This window comes from Dicentrarchus labrax, unplaced genomic scaffold (assembly GCF_905237075.1).
Source record: "Dicentrarchus labrax unplaced genomic scaffold, dlabrax2021, whole genome shotgun sequence".
NCBI classification, from domain to species: Eukaryota; Metazoa; Chordata; class Actinopteri; family Moronidae; genus Dicentrarchus; species Dicentrarchus labrax.
In genome coordinates, this window is record NW_026136721.1 from 14,418,589 (window position 1) to 14,445,457 (window position 26,869).

General features: G+C 40.7%; 1 protein-coding gene and 1 long non-coding RNA gene across 24 annotated transcripts; one reads left to right on the forward strand and one right to left on the reverse strand.

Moving 5' to 3' along the window:
- The first annotated feature begins 1,300 nt into the window (after positions 1 to 1,300).
- On the forward strand, positions 1,301 to 25,583 carry LOC127354075 (pancreatic secretory granule membrane major glycoprotein GP2). 23 transcript variants are annotated; one of them, XM_051383694.1, is made up of 16 exons: positions 1,301 to 1,393; positions 5,363 to 5,454; positions 6,121 to 6,570; positions 6,759 to 6,863; positions 8,235 to 8,720; positions 14,424 to 14,528; positions 16,625 to 16,729; positions 17,825 to 18,274; positions 18,463 to 18,567; positions 20,663 to 21,082; positions 21,248 to 21,456; positions 21,923 to 22,074; positions 23,506 to 23,748; positions 23,861 to 24,020; positions 24,133 to 24,208; positions 24,309 to 25,583. In XM_051383694.1, exons 2-16 carry the CDS (start codon positions 5,391 to 5,393, stop codon positions 24,326 to 24,328), a joined length of 3,150 nt encoding a protein of 1,049 aa, XP_051239654.1. In that variant the 5' UTR covers positions 1,301 to 1,393; positions 5,363 to 5,390; the 3' UTR covers positions 24,329 to 25,583. The 23 variants fall into 23 exon arrangements, with proteins under 23 accessions (XP_051239654.1, XP_051239656.1, XP_051239658.1 ...); XM_051383696.1 differs by lacking the exon at positions 18,463 to 18,567; XM_051383698.1 differs by lacking the exon at positions 17,825 to 18,274.
- LOC127354080 (uncharacterized) lies at positions 8,618 to 20,799 on the reverse strand. Its single transcript, XR_007881457.1, has 3 exons — positions 20,702 to 20,799; positions 14,400 to 14,462; positions 8,618 to 8,884 (listed from the first exon to the last, which is right to left on the reverse strand). It is a non-coding gene; the product is annotated as an uncharacterized LOC127354080 (long non-coding RNA).
- Positions 25,584 to 26,869: the final 1,286 nt, after the last annotated feature.

The following is a 26,869-nucleotide window of genomic DNA, read 5'->3' on the forward strand; positions in this document are numbered from 1 at the left end:
ACAATCATAGCCTATCCAGCATGACCAACTTAATGAGGAGGTTAGTTCCACTTCGTGGAAGGTGATGGGGCTAAAACTGACTTAATAAAACAAATGTTTTAAGTTGTAACAAAAAGGATATTGCAGATTTATTTCTGTGTGTTTCCTTGTTTAATGTTACAGAGAATAAACCTACACATCTGTAGTGCGCCACCTGTGTACCTCTCACTTGTGATACGATACTATGGTTGACACAGTGGTTAAATTTATAACTAGTCTGGTACCTGTTACATTAAAAATATATGTTATGGAACATTTTTTGTCCATTTGCCAAATAACAAACCATGAACCAAAGCATAGCGTGCAAGCCAGTCACAGCATAAAAAGCATACATGCATTGAAGGGAAACGCAAACTGGATAAACTGGAAGTGTATCATAGTATGCGTTCCTAGAGCTGTGCTTGGATAACACCAAGTTTCAGTGATATCTGAGAAACAGTTTGACTGGTCTGACACCAGATACGCTACCTCAGGGTCCGTCAGGTTATGTTAAGTTGATTCTGTTTAAGGTTTTCCACTGCAGGTCACAGAGTTTTTATTCGGCATCCCCTGCGACCCCCACCAGCACAGCCTAATCTCAATGGCGTTTTTGCCATAGCGCCTGATCTGGTTTGTATCTGCTCTTATACAACAATACCTATTTACACAAAAAAGACAGGCCTCCCCTCAGCTACCCTGACAAGGGATCAAGACATGGGAATGTGACAATCTCTGTTTTAACTCTCTTTGGCTCCTCTCAGGCTTCAGCTCTTAGGAGGTTAGGGCTTTGTGATGGTAAGTCTGGCGGTCCCTTGGGGTATTGTCGGAGTTCTGCTCTACAGGCTTTGTTTGATGTCTTCCGCTGGACAGGCAGGATGTACTTAGAGAATATGTTCCACCATCCCCACCAGCTCCCACCTGGAGACATTAGTGTAATGGTAAAATGGTAAATGGACTGTACTCATATAGTGCCTTTCTATTCTTTCGACCACTCAACGCTGTACACTACATGCCACACTCACCCCATTCGCACACTTTCATACACTGATGCACAGCATCGGAAGCAATTTGGGGTTCAGTATCTTGCTCAAGGACACTTCGACATGCAGTGAGAACCGCCAACCTTCGGTTAGAGGACGAGTCTACCTCTGAGCCACAGCTGTGTCACCACCCCTGAACCTTGCTCCTTTTGTTTCTGCCTAAGATGTGTGTAACCAATGAGAAGTTCTCAATTTAGTTTCAGTGCTTTTTTTTTGTTTTAAACCCTGCCCAGTAGGTGTTTTGAAAATGCATGTATAAAAGAACACTGAGGGTGTATTGATTTCAGAAACCTTCTCTCTTTTTGATGTCTTTAACCATCTGAACAACACTTTGGGTAAGACCCCTTGCTTTTTGCATTTCTATGAAATTTTAGAAATTCTAATCTTTGTCCTGCAAGAGAGAGACTAGCGTTGAGCAAAAGATCTGAGTACTTCGTCTACCACTGGTTAATCCATACACGGACCGCATAGATGGTTTTCAGGAGTGGGCAAGGTGATTGAGACAAATCTGTCCATATAAGCCACATGCATTTACATCTAGATTGATTCAGAATTTTGGTCCAGCTCCGTTTTTGCGCTACTCCTGCTACACATTTGAGCAAAATGTCATCAATTTGATACAGAACATTTCTGTATCAAGCCGTAAAAAAACTGATTTTTAATTTTACATACAGTTTTGCTCAAATGCTGTAAGCAGATTTTTGCTGTGCAACATTTACAAAAAATGACATATCGCCTGAACATTTTGAGCTATTTATTCTTTATTAGGGACCAAGCCAGCGACCGCTGGAGGTCCCTATTGTTTTTGCTCGATTTCTTACCTATTATTCTTAGGCCACTTCAACTGCATTTTTGCCCCCTTGAACATATACGAAAACTCAATTTTATTTGGGAAAGTTGTCAGGCCTCGTGAAAAAAAGTATATTCTATGTGTCACAAGTGCGTTTAGGCTAATAGATTGACACCAAACTTGGGTCCATAGTTCCACATGTCTTCCTTAGGCATCGTGCACAATGTCGGCCATCGCCACAAGGTGGCGCTCTTTAAAATGAAGAAGTTTATATCTCTGCAAAGGCACTTGTCACTTAAATTAAACTTGGTACGGTGCTTGCCCATGGCTCCCTGAGGCTCACCTAAAAAGGAAAAAAAATTACACCACTGGGTGGCGCTCTGGTGGCAGTGTAAATCACTGTGCGGAGACCGTAATAGTAGAAATTCACAGGGCAGGTGTAGACTGGTGCCTGAAGCTCACATACCAAAAATCATGTTTGTCGTGTTTATAGCGCCCCCTGCAGGATAAAAAAACAGCAGCCCCGGCGCCACGTTTCACCAATATGTACGAAAATCAGTAGGCACATGCAACGTGCCGAGACGTACAAAAAAGCCTCTTGGACCCATACCCGAAACCCCACGGGAAGTCAGCCATTTTGATTTTGATTTTCACTTTCAACGAACTTTTCGGGTTGTATTTGAACGAACTCCTCCTAGGGAATTTATCGGATCTGCTTCAAAATTTGTGAGTATGGTCAAAAAATTATTCTGATTAAAAGTTGTGCTATTTGAGACTGTACATTGAACGTCGTGTCCGTGGTGTGAGGTCAAAGTTGGCCACTTTGAATCCACAAACTGATTGAAAAGTTATGATATTTTTGACTGTACATCATACCGCGTGCCAGTGACAACTTGTCGATTTCAGCAGATTCGCCATAAAATAGTGCTCATAACTTGCAATGTCCAATCTCCAATAAACTTAATATATTCTGAAACAGTCTCGCCCTGAACATGTCCTCATAACTTCAGCGTACGTGGTGCAAACTCAATGAAACTTCACGTGTGTTATAACAGCAGTCCCACCCTGAACTTGAATGTTAAGACATAGTGATAGCGCCACCTACTGGCAACAGGAAGTTGGCGCTGCGTGGCAATTTTAAGATGATTTACGTGAAATTTCATGTTGTTTCGAGTTGCGTTGAGTGCGAGTTCCCGCCCAACGCTGCTTGCAGCTTTAATTGTATTTTTTATTTTTTTAGTATTGCTCAGGAACCAAGGGAGAGCAGTTGAAAGGGTTAATAATCTTAATTCATGGTCCTCTGAAATGGAAATGGTATTGGTAATGGTCAATGGTATTCGTTCAGTCAAACTGAGTATGACTCTGCAAACCAAACCGTTAAAATGTGATTAAAAGCTCTGAAAGAAGCACGTTGGGATTTTGATTTAAGATTATTTTGTCAAACTACTTTTTCCAAGTTCAGGACTCAACATTTATGCTTAAAAACTCAACTCTCTGGCATTTCAATCACTGCTGTTGACAAAAGGTAGTCACAAATTAGCTAATCGGTAGATAGCCTACAGTAATATTGAAATGTACAAACGTATGAAGACTCATTTTCATACAACAAATTTTTAGGGCCCAAGCAGCGACGGCTGCGAGGCCCTATTGAAACTGCTTGTAATATTATTATTTTTAACCAAATATAATCGCATTTTTGGAGGTTGCAGCAAGCCCTGAATCTCATGAAATGCAGCACACATGTCAGTCGTGGCGAATGTTTTGGTTTCTATTGGTCTCGCATATGGGCGTGGCAAAATAGTGCAGCGCCCCCTAAAGAGCCACCCCAACAACATGTTTTACGGGTATGAAAATCGCTACGCACTTAGATCATGTCCAGACGTACATAAATGTCTCTTGAACCTATAACCTAAACCCAACAGGAAGTAGGCCATTTTGAATTTAGCTGCCATTTCTGGCATTTTGCACACGTTGTATTTTAATGAGCTCCTCCTAGTGGATTGATTGGACTCACTTCAAATTTGGTCTGCCTACTCTAAAGACAATCACAATCAAAAGTTATCAAAATCTTCAGTTTTTGTCAGAGGGCACATCTGTGGCATGACGTCAAATTTCAATGTTTCACCATGAAAGTTCTCAGCACATACGTCCCAACTGGTAAAATGTTCCATCTGATACGGATTTTGCACGTGCGTGTGGCAAATTGGCTCCATGCCTCCATGCGAGGGCCTGTTAATCACTGCTTGTAGCTTTAGTTAGGGCCTGAGCACAAATCGTACGAAGGCCCTATTGTATCTCTAGGAATTATTATTGTCTTTGCCTTCGACTGCATATTTGGAGGTCGCAGCATGCTCGAAAAGTCATGAAAATTTGCACAAAATTCAATCATTCGAGAACTCGATGTATGCAATTGTCCCCGTGCACGGGCGCCGCCACATGTCTAAGCCCCGCCCCCCAGAATCAGCCCCCGAGACACGTAAGGCCGACATGTACGAAAATTGATACACATGTGTATCATGATTGGACAAGCAGAAAAGCATCTTGGACCCATACCCCAACTAAACAAGAAGTTTAAAAAAAAAGTTTAAAAGGATTTAGCGGTCATGAGTGGCGATTTACACGTTGTATTTGAACAAACTCCTCCTAGGGAATTTATATTTATTTACACTTGGACACAGCCATCTAAACACATTCACCATTAAAAGTTGTGCTATTTACGTTATTCTGTCGAACAGCATGGACATGGCGTGGCGTCCTCTAATGTCCAATTTCGAACCTTTGCCATGAAAGAGGGATTTGTCATAACTTCTGCGTACATGATCCGACTGCAACGAAACTGCATGTCTGATTAGAGTCCCGCCCTGAACACATCTATGTGATAATATTCAGTAACAGTGAGAGCTCCACTTAGTGGCAACAGGAAGAATCAGGTTTTATACTTTCATGTTCTACTCCTAGCAGGATGATCAGATCCAGCTGAAATTTACTTATAAAATGCAAAACACAAATTTTGCTGTACCACCACAAAACACGAGTTTGCTTTAACTTGAGTTTACATTATCCGTTCGGCTTCAAACTTCACTTGTCTGATAATAGTCTCGCCTTGAACACGTCTATGTGATAACATTCAGATATAGTGATAGCGCCACCTACTGACAACAGGAAGTAAGCGCTGCGTGGCGATTTTGATCTGATTTACATGAAATCTTCATGTTGTGGTCCGCACGTTTTGCGACTGCATGTGACGCGTCCACAGCACAGCCCGAGTTGCGTGGAGTGCGAGGGCCCGTTCATCGCTGCTTGCAGCTTTAATTATTAATCGTAACTCTTTTGTATCAATGTATGATACAATGACAAATGTATCGATGTATGATTGATTCAGGTTCTTTAAACACACAAACAGGTCTATAAATTCCTCACTCACTCACTCTCACTCAGTGGAAGATTTTAAATTGTATGCATGGCAGCGCATATTGAAAATGTAATTTTAAGACAGTTACTTTGTTTTTTACAGAAAGTTTGTGTCGTGGATTCGAGCCATAATGGGGCTGCCTGAGGGTTTGCTATTGCTCGTAACTTTGCAGATTTTTACAGGAAGCCTTTCAGGTAAACCATCTAACATCTTGTCATCTTGGGTTAGACATTATGACACAGCTGTGTAATTGAATTTTCTCTTTGAAACAAAATAAGATAAACCACAAACATCTTCTCCTTTTGGTGTCACATGTGGATGGGCTAACAAGACTCCAATTAAAATGTGACCTTAATTTGTTTCACTTTCCAGGATATTATCAGTGTTGGGCAGTACCATGGATATTAATAATATTACAGTAATAATTTTACTTTCCCCAGTAGCAGTGTCATTACTAATACATTTCGGTAATGATAAAAAAAACTGTAACAAATTACAGTTACAACATAACATGATTCTTTCTTACTTGTCATTCCCCTCTAAAATTCCTCTTTCCTTATGTTCCAATCATTCCCTTTTGTTTCACTGTAATACTGTTTACACTCTATGGTTCATGCTGTGACTTGTTACCTGGAAACATCTGTGGTCATTTCTATTTGATAATAAGGACAGGAAAATGCTAAACTACCTGTTTTTTTTTTTTTTAAATTTCATTTGCAGCCTTAATTTGATCTAATATTACCATGACATTAAACAGGTAGCTTGGCATTCTGCAGTTCTAAATAATCCATTTGGAAAAGCTACTGTAAAATTAACAGCGTGCATAAAACTTTGCATAAATCCTTTTCTACTTTTCACAGGGGTCCAGTTCAACTGTGGACAAAGTGTTTGTCCTGTAGGCTTGGACTGCATCAGTAATAATGACTCTCTGCGCTGTGCTGACCCCTGTGAGCACTACACTGCACTGAATGATGACTGGCGTTCAACAAATAACACATCGAATCAGATTCTACACTGTGACCGAAATATTAACTGGCAAGGCTGGTATCGCCTGTTTCTGGAGCAAACCAGCGCTCAGATTCCAGAGAGGTGTATAGATAGTAACAGGTGTGGAACCCATGCTCCTCTGTGGATAACAGAACCTCATCCCACACAGTCAGGTTCAATTGTAAATCGCACTGTGTGTAATAACTGGTCTGGCAGCTGCTGCTATTTTTCCTCACACATCATCCATGTCAAGCTCTGTTATGGAAACTTCTACGTCTACAAACTTGTGCAGCCATCAGTATGTCATCTTGCATACTGTGCAGGTATAACTCCATTTAAAACATATTTAACACTGTAGCAACAAATTCAACTTTCTCCTCTAACCCATTCATTTACGTGTTTTAGGCTGGTGAAGTAATTATTTTTATCTTGTTCTTAAATCAGACAAACAATTTATGAACAAATACAATTGGCTTAGCAGCAGGACCTCACTGTTTTTCATTGTAAACAGAGGTGAACACAACAGCCACTGGAGTTTCTACAACTACACCTGATCCAAGACCACAGACCTCTGCTGCCAGTCAGGTCAACAGCACTACCACAACAAGCCCAGGAGGTGAGGGGCAGGTCCGCCTTTAAGCCTCAGATTCAGTGTTGAGTTTAATTACATTGTTGCAAATATATAAATATAATATAAACAGGATTGGGGAGTAATGGATAACATGTACTAGAGTTACTTAATCAGGATACAGAAAAGGTAACTGTAATCTATTACAGTTACAGAAGAAACATGTAATCAGATTACAGTTACAATTTGTAAATATGGGGATTATTTAGCAGTTTACAATATTAAAACAAATAATTTTTTCTTTAAAAATACACTAAGCAGAGGACACTTTTTTGATGCTAGAAATCCTTCCGTTTTCTATTTTTCCGTTTCCATTTTCTTTTTTTTAAAGGTTACATTGTTTTAAGTGCTGTCAAACGATTAAAATATTTAATCGCGATTAATCGCATTAATGTCATAGTTAACTCGCAATTAATTGCAATTAATCGCACATTTTTATCTATTCTAAATGTCCCTTGATTTCATTTTGTCCCATTATTTTTTCTCATTTTAATGCTCTTATCAACATGGGAAAGTGGATCGGCTTGCTTTGTGGAAATGTTTTTATTGAAAAATCATCCATTGTCGCCTGGCTTTGACGATGGGGCGGAGAATTCGTATCAGCTGTGTGTTTGGCCATCAAGTGGTATTTCAGACTAGACGTGCTGCGATGATAGCTCAGTTCACAACGACAAAACACACAGATCACTTTGGTCTTGTCAATGGAACCATTTGGCAACTTTTTAAAAGTAAACTTTCCATTAAGAATATTATTGGCATCCATTTCAGCGTCTCACGCTCGCCATCCACTCAAAATGTAACGTCTACTACTCTAAACAAGTGTGTACGGCGTGCCAGTCTAGCTAGATCCGGTGTGGTGTTGTGGTTTTTTTAACTTTACTAGTTGTTGCAACAGCATGTGAAAAAATTGACGCCGTTAAAATGGGTTTGCGTTAACGCCGTTAATAACGCGTTTAACTGACAACACAAATTGTTTTGTTGTCTTATATAATACACTTGCATCAATCAATTACATATTTGGCATTGATGTGATCCAAAAGTAACAGAAAGTGGTCAAGTTACATTCCTTTAATGTTGTGATACTTGGATTAGGTTACTGACTGCATTTTTTAACAGGTGATATCGGATTACATTTTTAAAGTAGCCCTCCCAACCCTAAATATAAATATATAATAAACAGCAGTGATATTGTTTAAAGGCAGATATGTAAATTTGATGGAACAAATAATCACACACTTGTACCTTTGATGTAATTATATGTTATGATGTCAGTTGCATAGCTTTATTTTCACTGTTTGATTTGGAAAAGCTACAAAATTAGCAAAGGCATCCATCAAACTATCCTCATACTTTTCATAGGGACACTGGTCTCCACATCAGGCCCCTCTTCCCAGTCTGTCCAGTTCAACTGTGGACAAAGTGTTTGTCCTGTAGGCTTGGACTGCATCAGTAATAATGGCTCTCTGCACTGTGATGACCCCTGTGAGCACTACACTGCACTAAATGATGACTGGCGTTCAACAAATAACACATCGAATCAGATTCTACACTGTGACCGAAAGATTAACTGGCAAGGCTGGTATCGCCTGTTTCTGGAGCAAACCAGCGCTCAGATTCCAGAGAGGTGTATAGATAGTAACAGGTGTGGAACCCATGCTCCTCTGTGGATAACAGAACCTCATCCCACACAGTCAGGTCAAATTGTAAATCGCACTGTGTGTAATAACTGGGCTGGAAGCTGCTGCTATTTTTCCTCACACATCATCCATGTCAAGCTCTGTTATGGAAACTTCTACGTCTACAAACTTGTGCAGCCATCAGTATGTCATCTTGCATACTGTGCAGGTATAACTCCATTTAAAACATATTTAACACTGTAGCAACAAATTCAACTTTCTCCTCTAACCCATTCATTTACGTGTTTTAGGCTGGTGAAGTAACTATTTTTATCTTGTTCTTAAATCAGACAAACAATTTATGAACAAATACAATTGGCTTAGCAGCAGGACCTCTGTCAGGGACCAAACAGTCAAGCAATGAGGAAAACCAGGAGTTTGTTGAAAAATAGGGGTTTTTTATTTACCCAAAAATACCAAACAATAGAAACCAAGAATTTAACATCTTAGGCCTATAAAAGAGGTCAACAAAATATAACTATACTCAAAACAGCATACAACAGACAGAATATGAACTAAACAAACTGACCTGCCTGAATGAGACACAAAGGAACATATATAGTGGCTTGGCCAAACCAATTTACCCACAAGGTGAAAACAAAATGGATGCCAACTACAACTACTACAAGTAAAACAAACTAAACCCAAAATCCCCCTCCAACATGGCAGCACATGGTACGGCTTGATTGGTAGGCCACAGGATATACCCATCCTCCACCCTTGGCCACGCCTTTCCTCCACCAGGACAGACCTCATTGCTGGCTGTTACCCTGTGTGGCTTGGGCCATCACACACCCCCCCTTCAGGACTGTCGCTGGAACTACGAGAGAGGTAGTCAGCTGTAATGTTGTCCTTGCCAATGATGTGCTGAATGCGGAAGCGGAAAGGTTGTAGTGCCAGACACCACCGAGTAATCCGGCTATTTGTGTCCTTCATTCTTTCCATCCACTGAAGAGCTTTGTGGTCTGTCTCGAGGATGAATTCTCTGCCCAGGAGGTAATACCGAAAGGAGTCGAGAGCCCACTTGATAGCAAGCGCCTCCTTTTCCACTGTTGAATACCTAACTTCTCTGGGGAACATTTTCCGGCTGATGTAGGCAACTGGATGGCGGTCGTCTGGTGGTCCCTGGAGAAGCACCGCCCCCAGACCCCTGTCAGAAGCATCGGTTTGCAGAATAAAATGTTCATCAAAGTTTGGACTGTACAAAACTGGTTCCTTACTTAGTGATTGCTGGATGTCATGGAAAGCTGCCACGGCCTCCTCTGTCCACTGGATCTGGTTGGGACACCGAGATCCTGTCATGTCTGTGAGAAGAGCTGCCCTGGTGGAAAACTGTGGAATGAAGCGGTGGTAAAAGCCTGCCATGCCCAAGAAAGACCGAAGTTGCTTCCTTGTGTGTGGCAACGGACATGACCCTATGGCCTGGATCTTGTTGACTTGTGGCCTTATCACCCCATTTCCGATGCTGTGGCCCAGGTACTTTGTCTCTGCAGCGGCGAAGACACACTTTGATGAATTTATGGTCAGCCCGGCAGCGTGGAGACGATCCAAGACAGCATTCAGATGTTCCAAGTGCTCCTCCCAGGTGGTACTGTAAATGACAATGTCATCCAGATATGCAGCAGCAAAATCAGTAAAACCACATAATACCTGGTCCATGAGCCTCTGAAAGGTGGCTGGAGCCCCGTGTAAACCAAATGGCATGACCGAAAACTGGAAGAGACCCCACGGAGTCCTGAAGGCTGTCAGCTCCCTGGATCGCTCAGTGAGTGGAACCTGCCAGTAACCCTTACACAGATCTATTGTGGTCAAGTACTTTGCTTTCCCCAGTCGTTCCAACAGTTCATCAATTCTTGGTGTCGGGTATGAATCAAACTGAGAAATGGAATTCAGGTACCTGAAGTCGATGCAGAACCTTAGGCTTCCGTCCTTCTTTGGCACCAGGACCACCGGGTTACACCACTCACTTCTTGAAATCTCAATGATCCCCAGGGACAGCATCAGGTCTATCTCCTTCTTCAGTGAGGCCAGCAGACGTTCAGGAATCCTGTAACTAAGTCTCCTCACCGAAGCACCCTCCTTCATAACAATGTCATGTTCAACAATATTGGTCCTCCCAGGATTCTCCTGGAATACTTCTGAATTACAGATTTCTCTCACCTGAAGCTGCTTGTCTTCAGATAGGTGGTTGAGGTTGTGGTCTCCTGGAGCCCCAGCCGAAGGCAAGTACTGTTCATCCACTTCCTCCTCCTCTTGCACACCTCGGATAAGCATCACTTCTTTTCGTTCAGGTCGCGGCACCCACTCCTTCAGGAGATTTATATGAAGTGTCCTACTTGCCCGTGGCCGCCCTGGGGTTGCTACCTGGTATGTGGTGGGCCCAAGTTTCTTTAAAATCTCAAACGGTCCCTGCCACTTTGCCAGAAGTTTGTTGTCGTCACTGGGGGAGGAGCACCAACACCTTCTGTCCCGAGTTGAAGGATCTCTGCCGGGCTGACCGGTCATACCAGGACTTCTGCTGTTGCTGGGCCTCCCTCATATGTGATTGGGCAAGCTCGCTCATCTTTTCAAGCTGCTCCCTCATCTGGACAACATAGGATATTACATTAAGGGACTCTCCCTTGCCCTTACCTCCCTCCCAAATCTCTCTCAGCAGCGAGAGAGGACCTCGTACTTCATGCCCGTACAAAAGTTCAAATGGAGAGAAACCAGTGGAGGCTTGGGGTACTTCCCTGTATGCGAACAGGAGATAAGGCAGCCACTGATCCCAATCCTTACCACTGTTGTTGACAAATTTCCGGAGCATCTGCTTCAGGGTCTGATTAAAGCGCTCAGTCAGTCCATCCGTCTGGGGGTGATATGGCGTGGTCCTCAGACTCCTTATGCCGAGTAACTGGTACACCTGTTTTAGCAGTGTAGACATAAAGTTAGTTCCTTGATCAGTCAGTATTTCACAAGGGAAACCCACTCTGGAAAAGAACTGCACCAAACAGAAAGCGACTGATTTTGCTTTAATAGTTTTAAGTGGAAAAACTTCAGGGTATTTTGTAGCATAGTCTGTTATGACCAGCATGTACCGATTCCCTGATTTACTCCTTTCAACAGGACCAACAATATCCATTCCCAGGCGCTCAAATGGGGTGTCAATGATGGGTAAGGGTCGGAGGGGAGCCTTGGAGGGAGTTTTGGCCGATGTTATTTGGCACTCAGGGCAGCTTCTACAGAATTCAGCTACTTCTCTGCTTAGGCCAGGCCAGTGGAAATGCCGTTTAATGCGTGCTGTGGTTTTGTGCTTACCCAGGTGGCCAGCCCAGGGAACAGAGTGCCCCATAGTGAGTACAATATGTCTGATTGCTTGGGGAACCACTAGCTGCAACACTGACCCCTGTTGGTAGTAGAGCATGCCATTTTGGTGAATATATTCATTTCTGTTGGAGTTTAGCCCAGCTCCTGGCTCCTTCCCCTCTGCTTTCTGAAAGAGAGACACTAAAGATGGATCAGCTTTCTGCATCTCAATTATGTTATCTGGCATTTGAAATCCTAGGGGTAACTCTGGCTCAAGATTGGTTGGTGGTTTCACCAACGTATGTTGGAACTTCTCCTGCCGTCTCTGTCTGCGGGTTTTCCGGGACTTCCCGGGTGCTGTCTCCAACTCATAATTGTAGAAGGGCAGGGCACAGAGAGTCTCAGAATAGTCATTGGATTGAATTGCCTGGGCTCTGGTAACAGCTGCATTACATTTTCGGCTTTGGTCTGACTCCAACAAATCAAACAGTACTGGAAGGTCTCTCCCCAACACCGCAGGAAAAGGTAAGCTATCAACAACTCCAATGTTCAACAGGTAAGTTTGCCCATCTACTTTTATGTACATGTCAGCTGTTGAATAGCTCTTCTCATCCCCATGTACACAACAGATAGGTATGGTGTCTTCTGTGCTGATTATGTTGGGGGGTACAAAATTCCTGTGCACAAGAGTCTGATCACTTCCAGAATCAAGTAGGGCCTTAATCATTTTCCCATTAACTTCAATGTGTGTCATTTTAATAGACTGGACCTTGTTGAGCTCAGGTTCATACGGAGTTCGTGGTACAAAGCACATCTGTGTCATGTTAACTGAGTTTTTAGGGCACATAGGTTTTGTATGGCCTTCAACCCCACAAAGATAACAGATTGGCTTCCTCCCTAAGGGTTTTAATGGTCTGCTGGCTGGCTGGCTCTCCCTCATGGGAAACTTACCCACCCCAGTGCCTGGATGGTGGGTTGGTTTTCGATTGTCCTCTGCAGTTCTCCATGAGTGGTAGCTCCATGGTTGTCCCTTCTTTCGGGCAGCCACAAAGACGTCAGCCAGTCTAGCAGCCTCCATGGCTGAATCTGGGCCATGCTCTCGGACCCAGACCTGAAGCTCAGGAGACAACATTCTCAGATACTGCTCTAATATTATCACTTCACCAATTTCTTGGATGGTTTTACCTTTAGGCTGGATCCATTTTCCATAAGACTCCTTGAGCCTTGCATACAACTCCTTGGGGCTCTCATCAGGGTCCACCTCTAGGGAGCGGAATCTCTGCCTGTAGGTCTCAGGGTTAATGTCATATTTGGCAAGAATGGCTGATTTTACCTGTTCATAGTCAAGGGAGTCATCAATGTCCATATGCACATAGGCACCTCTAGCTTTGCCGGTTAGTAATGGAATTAACTGAAAAACCCAGTCTGCTTTTTGCCACCTGCATGCTACAGCTATACGTTCGAATGTAATGAGAAAATGTTCAATATCATCATTATCAGTTAATTTTTCCAACCTGGGCTTATGTTGTGAGCAAGACTGACCTGCAGAGGCCACTGTTTGAGCGATCATGGGCTCAGCTTGGTCTGACAGAGGGTGTAGGGTGGATGATTGAACCTCCATATCTGGAGGATCAGAGTCTGCTGAAAGAGGAGGTGGCACCAAAGATGTCCGGGCCTGAACTTCTAACTGCAACAGCTGAAACTGGTGTTGAAGAGCTTTAAAACGGTGTTCTTGTCTTGCAGTCACCTCATTCTGCTTTGCTTCTCGAGCCTCCTGCTGCCCCATGTGCTTCTGGAAAATGGCCATCATGTCAGACAGAGTTGGCTCCTTACCCTCCATGTCATTGCCCCCTCCTGAGGCCCCACTTTCTTCCTCTTCACAGGCTTTCTCCTCCTGAGCCACTGTTTGGCTTGTAGACACACCTGGTGTCGTTCCACCTCTTCCTCTTGTCATCTTTCTTTGGTGTTGGGAGCAGCAACCGGAAAAAAAAAAAAAAAAAAAAAGAAAAAGAAAAGAAAAAAAAATTCCAAAACTGCAAAAAGAGAGAAAAAAATACAAATAAATCCTGTTTCCTCAACTGGATGATCCCACCACTGCCACCAATTGTCAGGGACCAAACAGTCAAGCAATGAGGAAAACCAGGAGTTTGTTGAAAAATAGGGGTTTTTTATTTACCCAAAAATACCAAACAATAGAAACCAAAAATTTAACATCTTAGGCCTATAAAAGAGGTCAACAAAATATAACTATACTCAAAACAGCATACAACAGACAGAATATTAACTAAACAAACTGACCTGCCTGAATGAGACACAAAGGAACATATATAGTGGCTTGGCCAAACCAATTTACCCACAAGGTGAAAACAAAATGGATGCCAACTACAACTACTACAAGTAAAACAAACTAAACCCAAAATCCCCCTCCAACATGGCAGCATATGGTACGGCTTGATTGGTAGGCCACAGGATATACCCATCCTCCACCCTTGGCCACGCCTTTCCTCCACCAGGACAGACCTCATTGCTGGCTGTTACCCTGTGTGGCTTGGGCCATCACAACCTCACTGTTTTTCATTGTAAACAGAGGTGAACACAACAGCCACTGGAGTTTCTACAACTACACCTGATCCAAGACCACAGACCTCTGCTGCCAGTCAGGTCAACAGCACTACCACAACAAGCCCAGGAGGTGAGGGGCAGCTCCGCCTTTAAGCCTCAGATTCAGTGTTGACTTTAATTACATTGTTGCAAATATATAAATATAATATAAACAGGATTGGGGAGTAACGGATAACATGTACTAGAGTTACTTAATCAGGATACAGAAAAGGTAACTGTAATCTATTACAGTTACAGAAGAAACATGTAATCAGATTACAGTTACAATTTGTAAATATGGGGATTATTTAGCAGTTTACAATATTAAAACAAATAATTTTTTCTTTAAAAATACACTAAGCAGAGGACACTTTTTTGATGCTAGAAATCCTTCCGTTTTCTATTTTTCCGTTTCCATTTTCTTTTTTTTAAAGGTTACATTGTTTTAAGTGCTGTCAAACGATTAAAATATTTAATCGCGATTAATCGCATTAATGTCATAGTTAACTCGCAATTAATTGCAATTAATCGCACATTTTTATCTATTCTAAATGTCCCTTGATTTCTTTTTGTCCCATTATTTTTTCTCATTTTAATGCTCTTATCAACATGGGAAAGTGGATCGGCTTGCTTTGTGGAAATGTTTTTATTGAAAAATCATCCATTGTCGCCTGGCTTTGACGATGGGGCGGAGAATTCGTATCAGCTGTGTGTTTGGCCATCAAGTGGTATTTCAGACTAGACGTGCTGCGATGATAGCTCAGTTCACAACGACAAAACACACAGATCACTTTGGTCTTGTCAATGGAACCATTTGGCAACTTTTTAAAAGTAAACTTTCCATTCAGAATATTATTGGCATCCATTTTAGCGTCTCGCGCTCGCCATCCACTCAAAACGTAACATCTACTACTCTAAACAAGTTTGTATGCCGTGCCAGTCTAGCTAGATCCGGTGTGGTGTTGTGGTTTTTTTAACTTTACTAGTTGTTGCAACAGCATGTGAAAAAAACTACAAAGTGTGCTAGGCCAAAAATAACGTTAATGTCGCGATAAAAAAAATTGACGCCGTTAAAATGGGTTTGCATTAACGCCGTTAATAACGCGTTTAACTGACAGCACAAATTGTTTTGTTGTCTTATATAATACACTTGCATCAATCAATTACATATTTGGTATTGATGTGATCCAAAAGTAACAGAAAGTGGTCAAGTTACATTCCTTTAATGTTGTGATACTTGGATTAGGTTACTGACTGCATTTTTTAACAGGTGATATCGGATTACATTTTTAAAGTAGCCCTCCCAACCCTAAATATAAATATATAATAAACAGCAGTAATATTGTTAAAAGGCAGATATGTAAATTTGATGGAACAAATAATCACACACTTGTACCTTTGATGTAATTATATGTTATGATGTCAGTTGCATAGCTTTATTTTCACCGTTTGATTTGGAAAAGCTACAAAATTAGCAAAGGCATCCATCAAACTATCCTCATACTTTTCATCGGGACACTGGTCTCCACATCAGGCCCCTCTTCCCAGTCTGTCCAGTTCAACTGTGGACAAAGTGTTTGTCCTGTAGGCTTGGACTGCATCAGTAATAATGGCTCTCTGCACTGTGATGACCCCTGTGAGCACTACACTGCACTGAATGATGACTGGCGTTCAACAAATAACACATCGAATCAGATTCTACACTGTGACCGAAATATTAACTGGCAAGGCTGGTATCGCCTGTTTCTGGAGCAAACCAGCGCTCAGATTCCAGAGAGGTGTATAGATAGTAACAGGTGTGGAACCCATGCTCCTCTGTGGATAACAGAACCTCATCCCACACAGTCAGGTCAAATTGTAAATCGCACTGTGTGTAATAACTGGTCTGGCAGCTGCTGCTATTTTTCCTCACACATCATCCATGTCAAGCTCTGTTATGGAAACTTCTACGTCTACAAACTTGTGCAGCCATCAGTATGTCATCTTGCATACTGTGCAGGTATAACTCCATTTAAAACATATTTAACACTGTAGCAACAAATTCAACTTTGTCCTCTAACCCATTCATTTACGTGTTTTAGGCTGGTGAAGTAATTATTTTTATCTTGTTCTTAAATCAGACAAACAATTTATGAACAAATACAATTGGCTTAGCAGCAGGACCTCACTGTTTTTCATTGTAAACAGAGGTGAACACAACAGCCACTGGAGTTTCTACAACTACACCTGATCCAAGACCACAGACCTCTGCTGCCAATCAGGTCAACAGCACTACCACAACAAGCCCAGGAGGTGAGGGGCAGCTCCGCCTTTAAGCCTCAGATTCAGTGTTGAGTTTAATTACATTGTTGCAAATATATAAATATAATATAAACAGGATTGGGGAGTAACGGATAACATGTACTAGAGTTACTTAATCAGGATACAGAAAAGGTAACTGTAATCTATTACAGTTACAGAAGAAACATGTAATCAGATTACAGTTACAATTTGTAAATATGGGGATTATTTAGCAGTTTACAATATTAAAACAAATAATTTTTTCTTTAAAAATACACTAAGCAGAGGACACTTTTTTGATGCTAGAAATCCTTCCGTTTTCTATTTTTCCGTTTCCATTTTCTTTTTTTAAAGGTTACATTGTTTTAAGTGCTGTCAAATGATTAAAATATTTAATCGCGATTAATCGCATTAATGTCATAGTTAACTCGCAATTAATTGCAATTAATCGCACATTTTTATCTATTCTAAATGTCCCTTGATTTCTTTTTGTCCCATTATTTTTTCTCATTTTAATGTTCTTATCAACATGGGAAAGTGGATCGGCTTGCTTTGTGGAAATGTTTTTATTGAAAAATCATCCATTGTCGCCTGGCTTTGACGATGGGGCGGAGAATTCGTATCAGCTGTGTGTTTGGCCATCAAGTGGTATTTCAGACTAGACGTGCTGCGATGATAGCTCAGTTCACAACGACAAAACACACAGATCACTTTGGTCTTGTCAATGGAACCATTTGGCAACTTTTTAAAAGTAAACTTTCCATTCAGAATATTATTGGCATCCATTTCAGCGTCTCGCGCTCGCCATCCACTCAAAACGTAACGTCTACTACTCTAAACAAGTGTAATACTGTTTACACTCTATGGTTCATGCTGTGACTTGTTACCTGGAAACATCTGTGGTCATTTCTAGTTAATAATAAGGACAGGAAAATGCTAAACTACCTGTTTTTTTTTTTTTTATTTAATTTGCAGCCTTTATTTAATCTAAAATTATCATGACATTAAACAGGTAGCTTGGCATTCTGCAGTTCTAAATAATCCATTTGGAAAAGCTACTGGAAAATTAACAGCATGCATAAAACTATCCTTTTCTACTTTTCACAGGGGTCCAGTTCAACTGTGGACAAAGTGTTTGTCCTGTAGGCTTGGACTGCATCAGTAATAATGACTCTCTGCGCTGTGCTGACCCCTGTGAGCACTACACTGCACTGAATGATGACTGGCGTTCAACAAATAACACATCGAATCAGATTCTACACTGTGACCGAAAGATTAACTGGCAAGGCTGGTATCGCCTGTTTCTGGAGCAAACCAGCGCTCAGATTCCAGAGAGGTGTATAGATAGTAACAGGTGTGGAACCCATGCTCCTCTGTGGATAACAGAACCTCATCCCACACAGTCAGGTCAAATTGTAAATCGCACTGTGTGTAATAACTGGTCTGGCAGCTGCTGCTATTTTTCCTCACACATCATCCATGTCAAGCTCTGTTATGGAAACTTCTACGTCTACAAACTTGTGCAGCCATCAGTATGTCATCTTGCATACTGTGCAGGTATAACTCCATTTAAAACATATTTAACACTGTAGCAACAAATTCAACTTTCTCCTCTAACCCATTCATTTACGTGTTTTAGGCTGGTGAAGTAATTATTTTTATCTTGTTCTTAAATCAGAAAAACAGTTTATGAACAAACACAATTGGCTTAGCAGCAGGACCTCACTGTTTTTCATTGTAAACAGAGTTGAATACAACAGCCACTGGAGTTTCTACAACTACACCTGATCCAAGACCACAGACCTCTGCTGCCAATCAGGTCAACAGCACTACCAGAACAAGCCCAGGAGGTGAGGGGCAGCTCCGCCTTTAAGCCTCAGATTCAGTGTTGAGTTTAATTACATTGTTGCAAATATATAAATATAATATAAACAGGATTGGGGAGTAACGGATAACATGTACTAGAGTTACTTAATCAGGATACAGAAAAGGTAACTGTAATCTATTACAGTTACAGAAGAAACATGTAATCAGATTACAGTTACAATTTGTAAATATGGGGATTATTTAGCAGTTTACAATATTAAAACAAATAATTTTTTCTTTAAAAATACACTAAGCAGAGGACACTTTTTTGATGCTAGAAATCCTTCCGTTTTCTATTTTTCCGTTTCCATTTTCTTTTTTTTAAAGGTTACATTGTTTTAAGTGCTGTCAAACGATTAAAATATTTCATCGCGATTAATCGCATTAATGTCATAGTTAACTCGCAATTAATTGCAATTAATCACACATTTTTATCTATTCTAAATGTCCCTTGATTTCTTTTTGTCCCATTATTTTTTCTCATTTTAATGCTCTTATCAACATGGGAAAGTGGATCGGCTTGCTTTATGGAAATGTTTTTATTGAAAAATCATCCATTGTCGCCTGGCTTTGACGATGGGGCGGAGAATTCGTATCAGCTGTGTGTTTGGCCATCAAGTGGTATTTCAGACTAGACGTGCTGCGATGATAGCTCAGTTCACAACGACAAAACACACAGATCACTTTGGTCTTGTCAATGGAACCATTTGGCAACTTTTTAAAAGTAAACTTTCCATTCAGAATATTATTGGCATCCATTTTAGCGTCTCGCGCTCGCCATCCACTCAAAACGTAACGTCTACTACTCTAAACAAGTGTGTACGGCGTGCCAGTCTAGCTAGATCCGGTGTGGTGTTGTGGTTTTTTTAACTTTACTAGTTGTTGCAACAGCATGTGAAAAAAACTACAAAGTGTGCTAGGCCAAAAATAACGTTAATGTCGCGATAAAAAAATTGACGCCGTTAAAATGGGTTTGCGTTAACGCCGTTAATAACGCGTTTAACTGACAGCACAAATTGTTTTGTTGTCTTATATAATACACTTGCATCAATCAATTACATATTTGGCATTGATGTGATCCAAAAGTAACAGAAAGTGGTCAAGTTACATTCCTTTAATGTTGTGATACTTGGATTAGGTTACTGACTGCATTTTTTAACAGGTGATATCGGATTACATTTTTAAAGTAGCCCTCCCAACCCTAAATATAAATATATAATAAACAGCAGTGATATTGTTAAAAGGCAGATATGTAAATTTGATGGAACAAATAATCACACACTTGTACCTTTGATGTAATTATATGTTATGATGTCAGTTGCATAGCTTTATTTTCACTGTTTGATTTGGAAAAGCTACAAAATTAGCAAAGGCATCCATCAAACTATCCTCATACTTTTCATCGGGACACTGGTCTCCACATCAGGCCCCTCTTCCCAGTCTGTCCAGTTCAACTGTGGACAAAGTGTTTGTCCTGTAGGCTTGGACTGCATCAGTAATAATGGCTCTCTGCACTGTGCTGACCCCTGTGAGCACTACACTGCACTAAATGATGATTGGCGTTCAACAAATAACACATCAAATCAGATTCTACACTGTGACCGAGATATTAACTGGCAAGGCTGGTATCGCCTGTTTCTGGAGCAAACCAGCGCTCAGATTCCAGAGAGGTGTATAGATAGTAACAGGTGTGGAACCCATGCTCCTCTGTGGATAACAGAACCTCATCCCACACAGTCAGGTCAAATTGTAAATCGAACTGTGTGTAATAACTGGTCTGGCAGCTGCTGCTATTTTAATTTGCACATCATCCATGTCAAGCTCTGTTATGGAAACTTCTACGTCTACAAACTTGTGCAGCCATCCACATGTCATCTTGCATACTGTGCAGGTATAACTCCATTTAAAACATATTTAACACTGTAGCAACAAATTCAACTTTCTCCTCTAACCCATTCATTTACGTGTTTTAGGCTGGTGAAGTAACTATTTTTATCTTGTTCTTAAATCAGAAAAACAGTTTATGAACAAACACAATTGGCTTAGCAGCAGGACCTCACTGTTTTTCATTGTAAACAGAGTTGAATACAACAGCCACTGGAGTTTCTACAACTACACCTGATCCAAGACCACAGACCTCTGCTGCCAATCAGGTCAACAGCACTACCACAACAAGCCCAGGAGGTGAGGGGCAGGTCCGCCTAGTCAATGGAAACAGTTCCTGCTCTGGTAGAGTAGAGATCTTCCACCGTGGACAGTGGGGGACGGTGTGTGACGATGCCTGGGGCCTGGTGGATGCTCAGGTGGTGTGTAGACAGCTGGGCTGTGGCAGGGTCCTGTCAGCTCCATCAAATGCACGTTTTGGACCGGGCAGTGGACCCATCTTGTTGGACGATGTCAGTTGTTTTGGGAATGAGTCATCGATAACAGACTGCAGACACCAAGGGTTTGGAGTTCACAACTGCGGTCACAATGAAGATGCCAGTATTGTTTGTGAATGTAGGTTTCTTCTTTAATTTGGTAATGATTTGACATAACATAGCTAAATATCGTTTATTTTTTATAGAGGGTTTCATCGTGGTCTCTTCTGGTATATACAGTATTTACAATCTCATCTCCATTCTTTGACACTTTTATCTGGTGACCTTATATCTTTTTCTTTAGTCCAACGCCCTCCACTCCAACCTTCTCAGCTTATTTGTGGCCGTGATAAACTTCAAGTAGGGCTGAATTTGGCTGACCTGACTTCCTCTGGTTTGAGCCCATTCTCTGGCAACCTGGCAGCCCGCAACTGCTCCTGGGTCAGAGTGCGTGATGATGTAGTTTGGTATGAAGTGGAAGCCACAGAAGGTGCTTGTGGAAACACGCTGAGGGTAAAGACTTCTAACTCTCTACTTGTTGTTTGCTTTAAACCTGATTACCACTATGTCATTACAAATCATTTGGTGTTGTCCTGTTCTTTTCTGTACTACCCTGTGCTTCGAGTCTTTGACCATCAGACACATTCGCCCAGGTAACCCAGACAAGGTTTGATTAGGCCCCTACTTGCGTATAACAAGCCTTGTGTCCACGTGTAGCTCTTCGTTATCCCCAACCATCTTGATGCCTCTTCTGCAGCATCAGTGATGTTTCTGATGCTCTTTTCCTGTGCAGTCCTGTGATGCCAACTAGCTTGAAAGCCCGGCATAGAACTGGCTGGCAAAGCCTCTGCAGCCTCAGTTTCGATGGGTATACATTGACCAGTCCATCTTCGGCTCTGGCACTCACCTACCAGGTCTTCTAAAACTGACATATTCCTTCAACTGATTGATCATTTAATTCTCATTCTCTGTCTTTCAGACCAACAGCACTCATGCCATCTACTCCAACAGTTTATTTATCTACCCAATAAACAATGCATCCTTCGCCATTCCTGTGAGTCTTCCCTTCTCCTGCGCATATCCCCTGGACACAGACACCAGCCTGAATGTGGCAATCAGACCATTCCTGGCGTAAGTAGCCTTTTATTGTATGTTACCAGTTCTACAATAATGAAGCTCCAAAGTGTGTAATTGTTGATTTTTTTGCAAAAACTAAAACAAATGTGTATTGCTTTTAACCATTCACCTTACTGTAAGTATGCATTTCTTTATGTCACAGTTAGGCCTTCTATATGTGAATGATTCAACCTATCTCTGTGATAGACAGTGGTGAACTGTCTTAAGTGATGAATCCAGTTGAACTGTGGCAGCATCATGAGTATACAGGTCCATAATTCAGCATATAGTATGGTGGTATTATTCTGTTCAAACCTCAGGCACTTCGGCAATAATGTACCAATATAACTGTCCAGTGGATATTACCGGACAAAATTCTTTAAGACGGCAGGAGTGCATTCATATACAAAAAATAGGAAGCAACATAAAAGTTGGTAACACTTTATAATGATTATTTCTCCATGCTCCCCTTGGCTGCACTGTCAGAAACTTCTGAGAGTTAACGTAAATATGACGTAACATCCCGCTCTCAGCACGTCATCACGTTGATGATGTGCTGAGAGCGGGAGCTCAACGTACACGTCCCAAACAGATAAGATCACAACAATAGCATGTCTTCATAAACCACCCTTGTTCGTCTTCATACAATATGTTGGGAAGTTGCAGTAAATATCAATACAATATGTTCTATATCCCTTTGTGTTGTGTCTCTCCTTCGTCTGTTAAGATAACTGAACATTTTGTGAGTCTCGAGGCATTGTCAGCCTTTATATCTCATTTGTAAATGCTTAATAAGCCATAGATAGTGCTCACTTTAGATAAGCTTGTGCAAAATACTTAATTAATGAGTAGTAAGTGCTTTGTAACTGTGAATTCCTGCATTAATAACTGTTTATTGGCCATCATTAGAAAATGAATTTGTTGTGAGTTTTATAGAACCTCTGCTAACACAGTCACTAATCATTAATACATGTCTGAATAGTGGATGTGCAAGTGCATGCAGAAATGTACAGTACAATGAAGAGTAAAACATTTATAACTGTGATTATAAAGCACATAGTAATGACTATTTACAGCAGAATCATGCTTTATAAATGATGGATTCAGTATTTACTAATCCATAACTAATGTGCTTATCAATGATGAATAAAATATTTTTAACTGTGTTTATAAACTACATACTAATGTGTATTCATGCGTTATAAATGATGAATTCAGTATTTATTCATGCTTAACTAATGCTTAATAGTGTGTACTCATTATAAAGTGTTACCTTTTGTCCAAATCAAGGAAAGCCCAGACAGAAATAACTAGGAACACCAAGAAATGCAAAGAATATAATGGCAAAGAAAAATAACAATAATCAGATAGAGAGAAATAAAAGACTTGGTTACCTTAACAAAAGAAAACCTTAACAGAAAACAAAATTTTCTTGATTCTTGACAGGACTGCAGGTGGTATTTCAGGCTCGGGTACCAAAGCCAGAGCCTCCATGTTTCTGTTCCGTAACTCCAACTACACTGAGACTTATGCAGCAGGGCGGGTCACCCTGCCAGTGGGATCACCGTTGTACGTGGGCGTCTCTGTGGAGGAGAGAGATCCAGGCTTTGTAGTTGTTCTGGAGGACTGCTACGCTACTAACTCATCAAACCCTGATGATCCTATGCGACACTTTCTCATCCGGAACAAGTGAGTGTCCCTCTTGCAGCAGGTGGCCTGTGGAGTGTAATGTAAATGAGAAAAAGTTCAATGTATGGTGATGTGCAGTGGCCCTGATGACCCGCTCCATCCTCTCTGTCAGGTGTCCCACTGACCGCAGACAGGTGTCAGTGACTGAGAGCGGCTCGTCCCTCCAGGCTCGTTTCTCTGCCCTGTTCTTCCTGCTCCAGGATGAATACCGAGACATTTTCCTTCATTGCAGCCTCAGCCTTTGTGACCGAAAGAGCTCCTCCTGTGTTCCAGTAAGTCACCCATTTCACTTCATCAATAGAATTGCTAATCCATAATCAATGCCGCTTAAACACTGGGTTTTGATGGTATCTCTATGTTTGTCCAATGTCTCCGACCATGTAGCCTTGCACAAATAGGATACGTCGCTCTGTTTCTACCTCTGAACCTGTGGAGCCCCTCAGCATTGGACCAATTGTTTGTGAGTATGGATTACAAGCTGGTCTCAGGGCTGATGTCTCAACACAGTGAACTATATGAAATTAATGACTATGTCCTTTTTCTCTCTGTCTTATCTTCAGGGGACAAGTCACCTGAGTGAGCCGGTATCATACAGTGATGATACAAACATATTCCGTGTTTTAACATGTTTTTTTTCATAAGACATAAAATCATCAAATAACTGGTGTTACATACATACTGTATAACAGAGGTGGACGTAGCTTTTGAGTCTGAAAAGTGAAGCTAATGAAGAGGTGCCTTAAAGCTGCATTCTTTCTAGCTGCCATCAGTGGCAACACTCATTGAAAAAATATATCCGATTGTCTCTGAAAAAATGACCCAACTTGATTTATTACCTCAGTAAATACATTCCTGATGAGTTTATGGTCTTAATCACTGCCAAAATCAAGGCTTCAAAACAGTATTCCACAAACCAGTGGGTGGCATCACAGTGGCTACATCCACTTCTCTTATACAGTCTATGTTAACATTTTATGATTACCATTCCTATTAAACAACAATAAAAAATATAGGGTTTATAATAAAGGTGGAGGTATCTTATTTACTTTTATATCCAGTATAGCCCTGTGTTATGGTTTTTTGGGGGTTTTTTGCATTTGTTTTGAATAGATTTTCTTTGTTACTTGGGCTTCTAAGCAATACTATTGATTATTATTTAGATCCGATTCCACATTATAGTATAAACTGTGCAAATATGTCTCAATGTCTGCCTCTCAACCCCTGTCTTCAGCCATATCTCCACTTTCTTAGGCCCCTTCAGCATTATTCTTTACCTGTCCAAAAGATGCTTTTTTTCCCACCAGCATTCCACAAAGACTCTATATTCTGCCAATGACTGGCTCGTGTTCACTGCCTTCACTGGTTAGATTAGGGACTATACTCATAACTCAGAGAGCCATGAAGTTGTTCAGGCACAGGTCTTAATCCTAATAATAGTTACTCTTGTTAGTTAGGGAACAGTTCCCACATATATTTAAATGTAAACAAAAAAACTATTAGGTTAGGATGAGACAAATAACGACCATTCCTTTATATCTCCAAAGAGGATTAGGAAAGAGGTATATGGCCCTGTGTTATCAATGTATGGATCATAAAGGAATGTTTGAATTTGTGCATTGACATGGTTAGTTGACCTGAGAGGCCTTCACTGACCTTCACACTTTTCATACTTTATTTTAGGTGTCTGGATTATTTATGACGAGGGACATACTCAATAAAGCTGAGCGAATGTAATGTTACTTTAAGTTTTTGGTATGACTGTGTCCATACATGCTGTACCAAGATCTCTGATATCAGATTTGTGTTGTAATAAACGTATATTCAAGCAAGGACAATTTGAGCTGAAGGAGTTTCATTCTTTTTTTCATCAGGCCTGGTTGGGATTAGATCATTCCCAACCACAAAGATGTTAGACGTAGGAAAGAAAGAATCTACTATTTGAGACCACTGAATTTCAGATAATATAACCTGAATCAATCACAAAAGGTCCCAGACCGGTATGTATAGATGGTTAATTTTAAAAGCCAACCCTGGAATAATCCACTCTTTAAAATGTACAGGTTGGTGGAGCTACCATTGAGTTTTTTAAACTCATTGACCTGGTAAATAGCAAATAACAACTCCTTCCACTTCCTGTAAAATGTACAGGATAGTGGAACAATTGTTGACTTATAAATGAGAACATAATAATAATAATATATATATATATATATATATATATATATATATTAATATTGCATAATTAAATAATAAATACTGATATCAAAAGGAAGACAAATAATGAACATGCAGGTGTGGGGCGCCCTGGTAGCTCACCTGGTAGAGCTTGTATCATGTGCCGAGGTTGAATTCTTGCTGGATTCACTCTCACTCCCACTCCTACTCCTTAAACCGTATAGGTAGTTAGAGCTAAAATAGTTTAAAAATAAGTGTTAATGTCAAACAGTAATAACAATTCATACGTAAATTCAAACTCATACTTCAGAAGATGTTGGACTACCATTGGGTTTTAGTGCTGTAAAAAAGCCCTAATGTCAATGTTAAATGAATGTAACTAATGTGAAATGACATTAATGTCAAAGAAGTAACAAATCCACAAAGTCCTCTTAATGAAAGTTTTGACATAAAAACTCACAAACTAAACAGTGAAATAGATTTAACCCTTTAGCATAAATTTTAATGTTATGTCACACAGTATTGTGGATGAGTACCTCTCCATCATGGACTGCTTGTGGATTGTTTCTTCACATAACAAATAACAAATGTGGATTGTGACTGATGACATGTTGTGTACTCCAGGCTGGAAGCTGCTATGTCAATACATTCACAGCACGCTCCATTATCAAGAGAGTGAGGAAGGATTTGTTATGTGCTTTGATGACATTTTCCTGTTAATGCATTTAAGTGAACAGTTGAATATTCTATTGAACAGTTTTCTTGTTCATGTACCTTTAAATGATTAAACTAGACTGTAGATAGCTTACCTTTACGTAGATGGTGCATATATTGATGCAGGCTATTACCAGTTTCTCCTGTTTATAACAAGTGGTACACTAAATAGTTGTGTTTATAGTGTCGAATGAAAATGATAATAATAGGAGTTCCTTATTCAGAATATCAA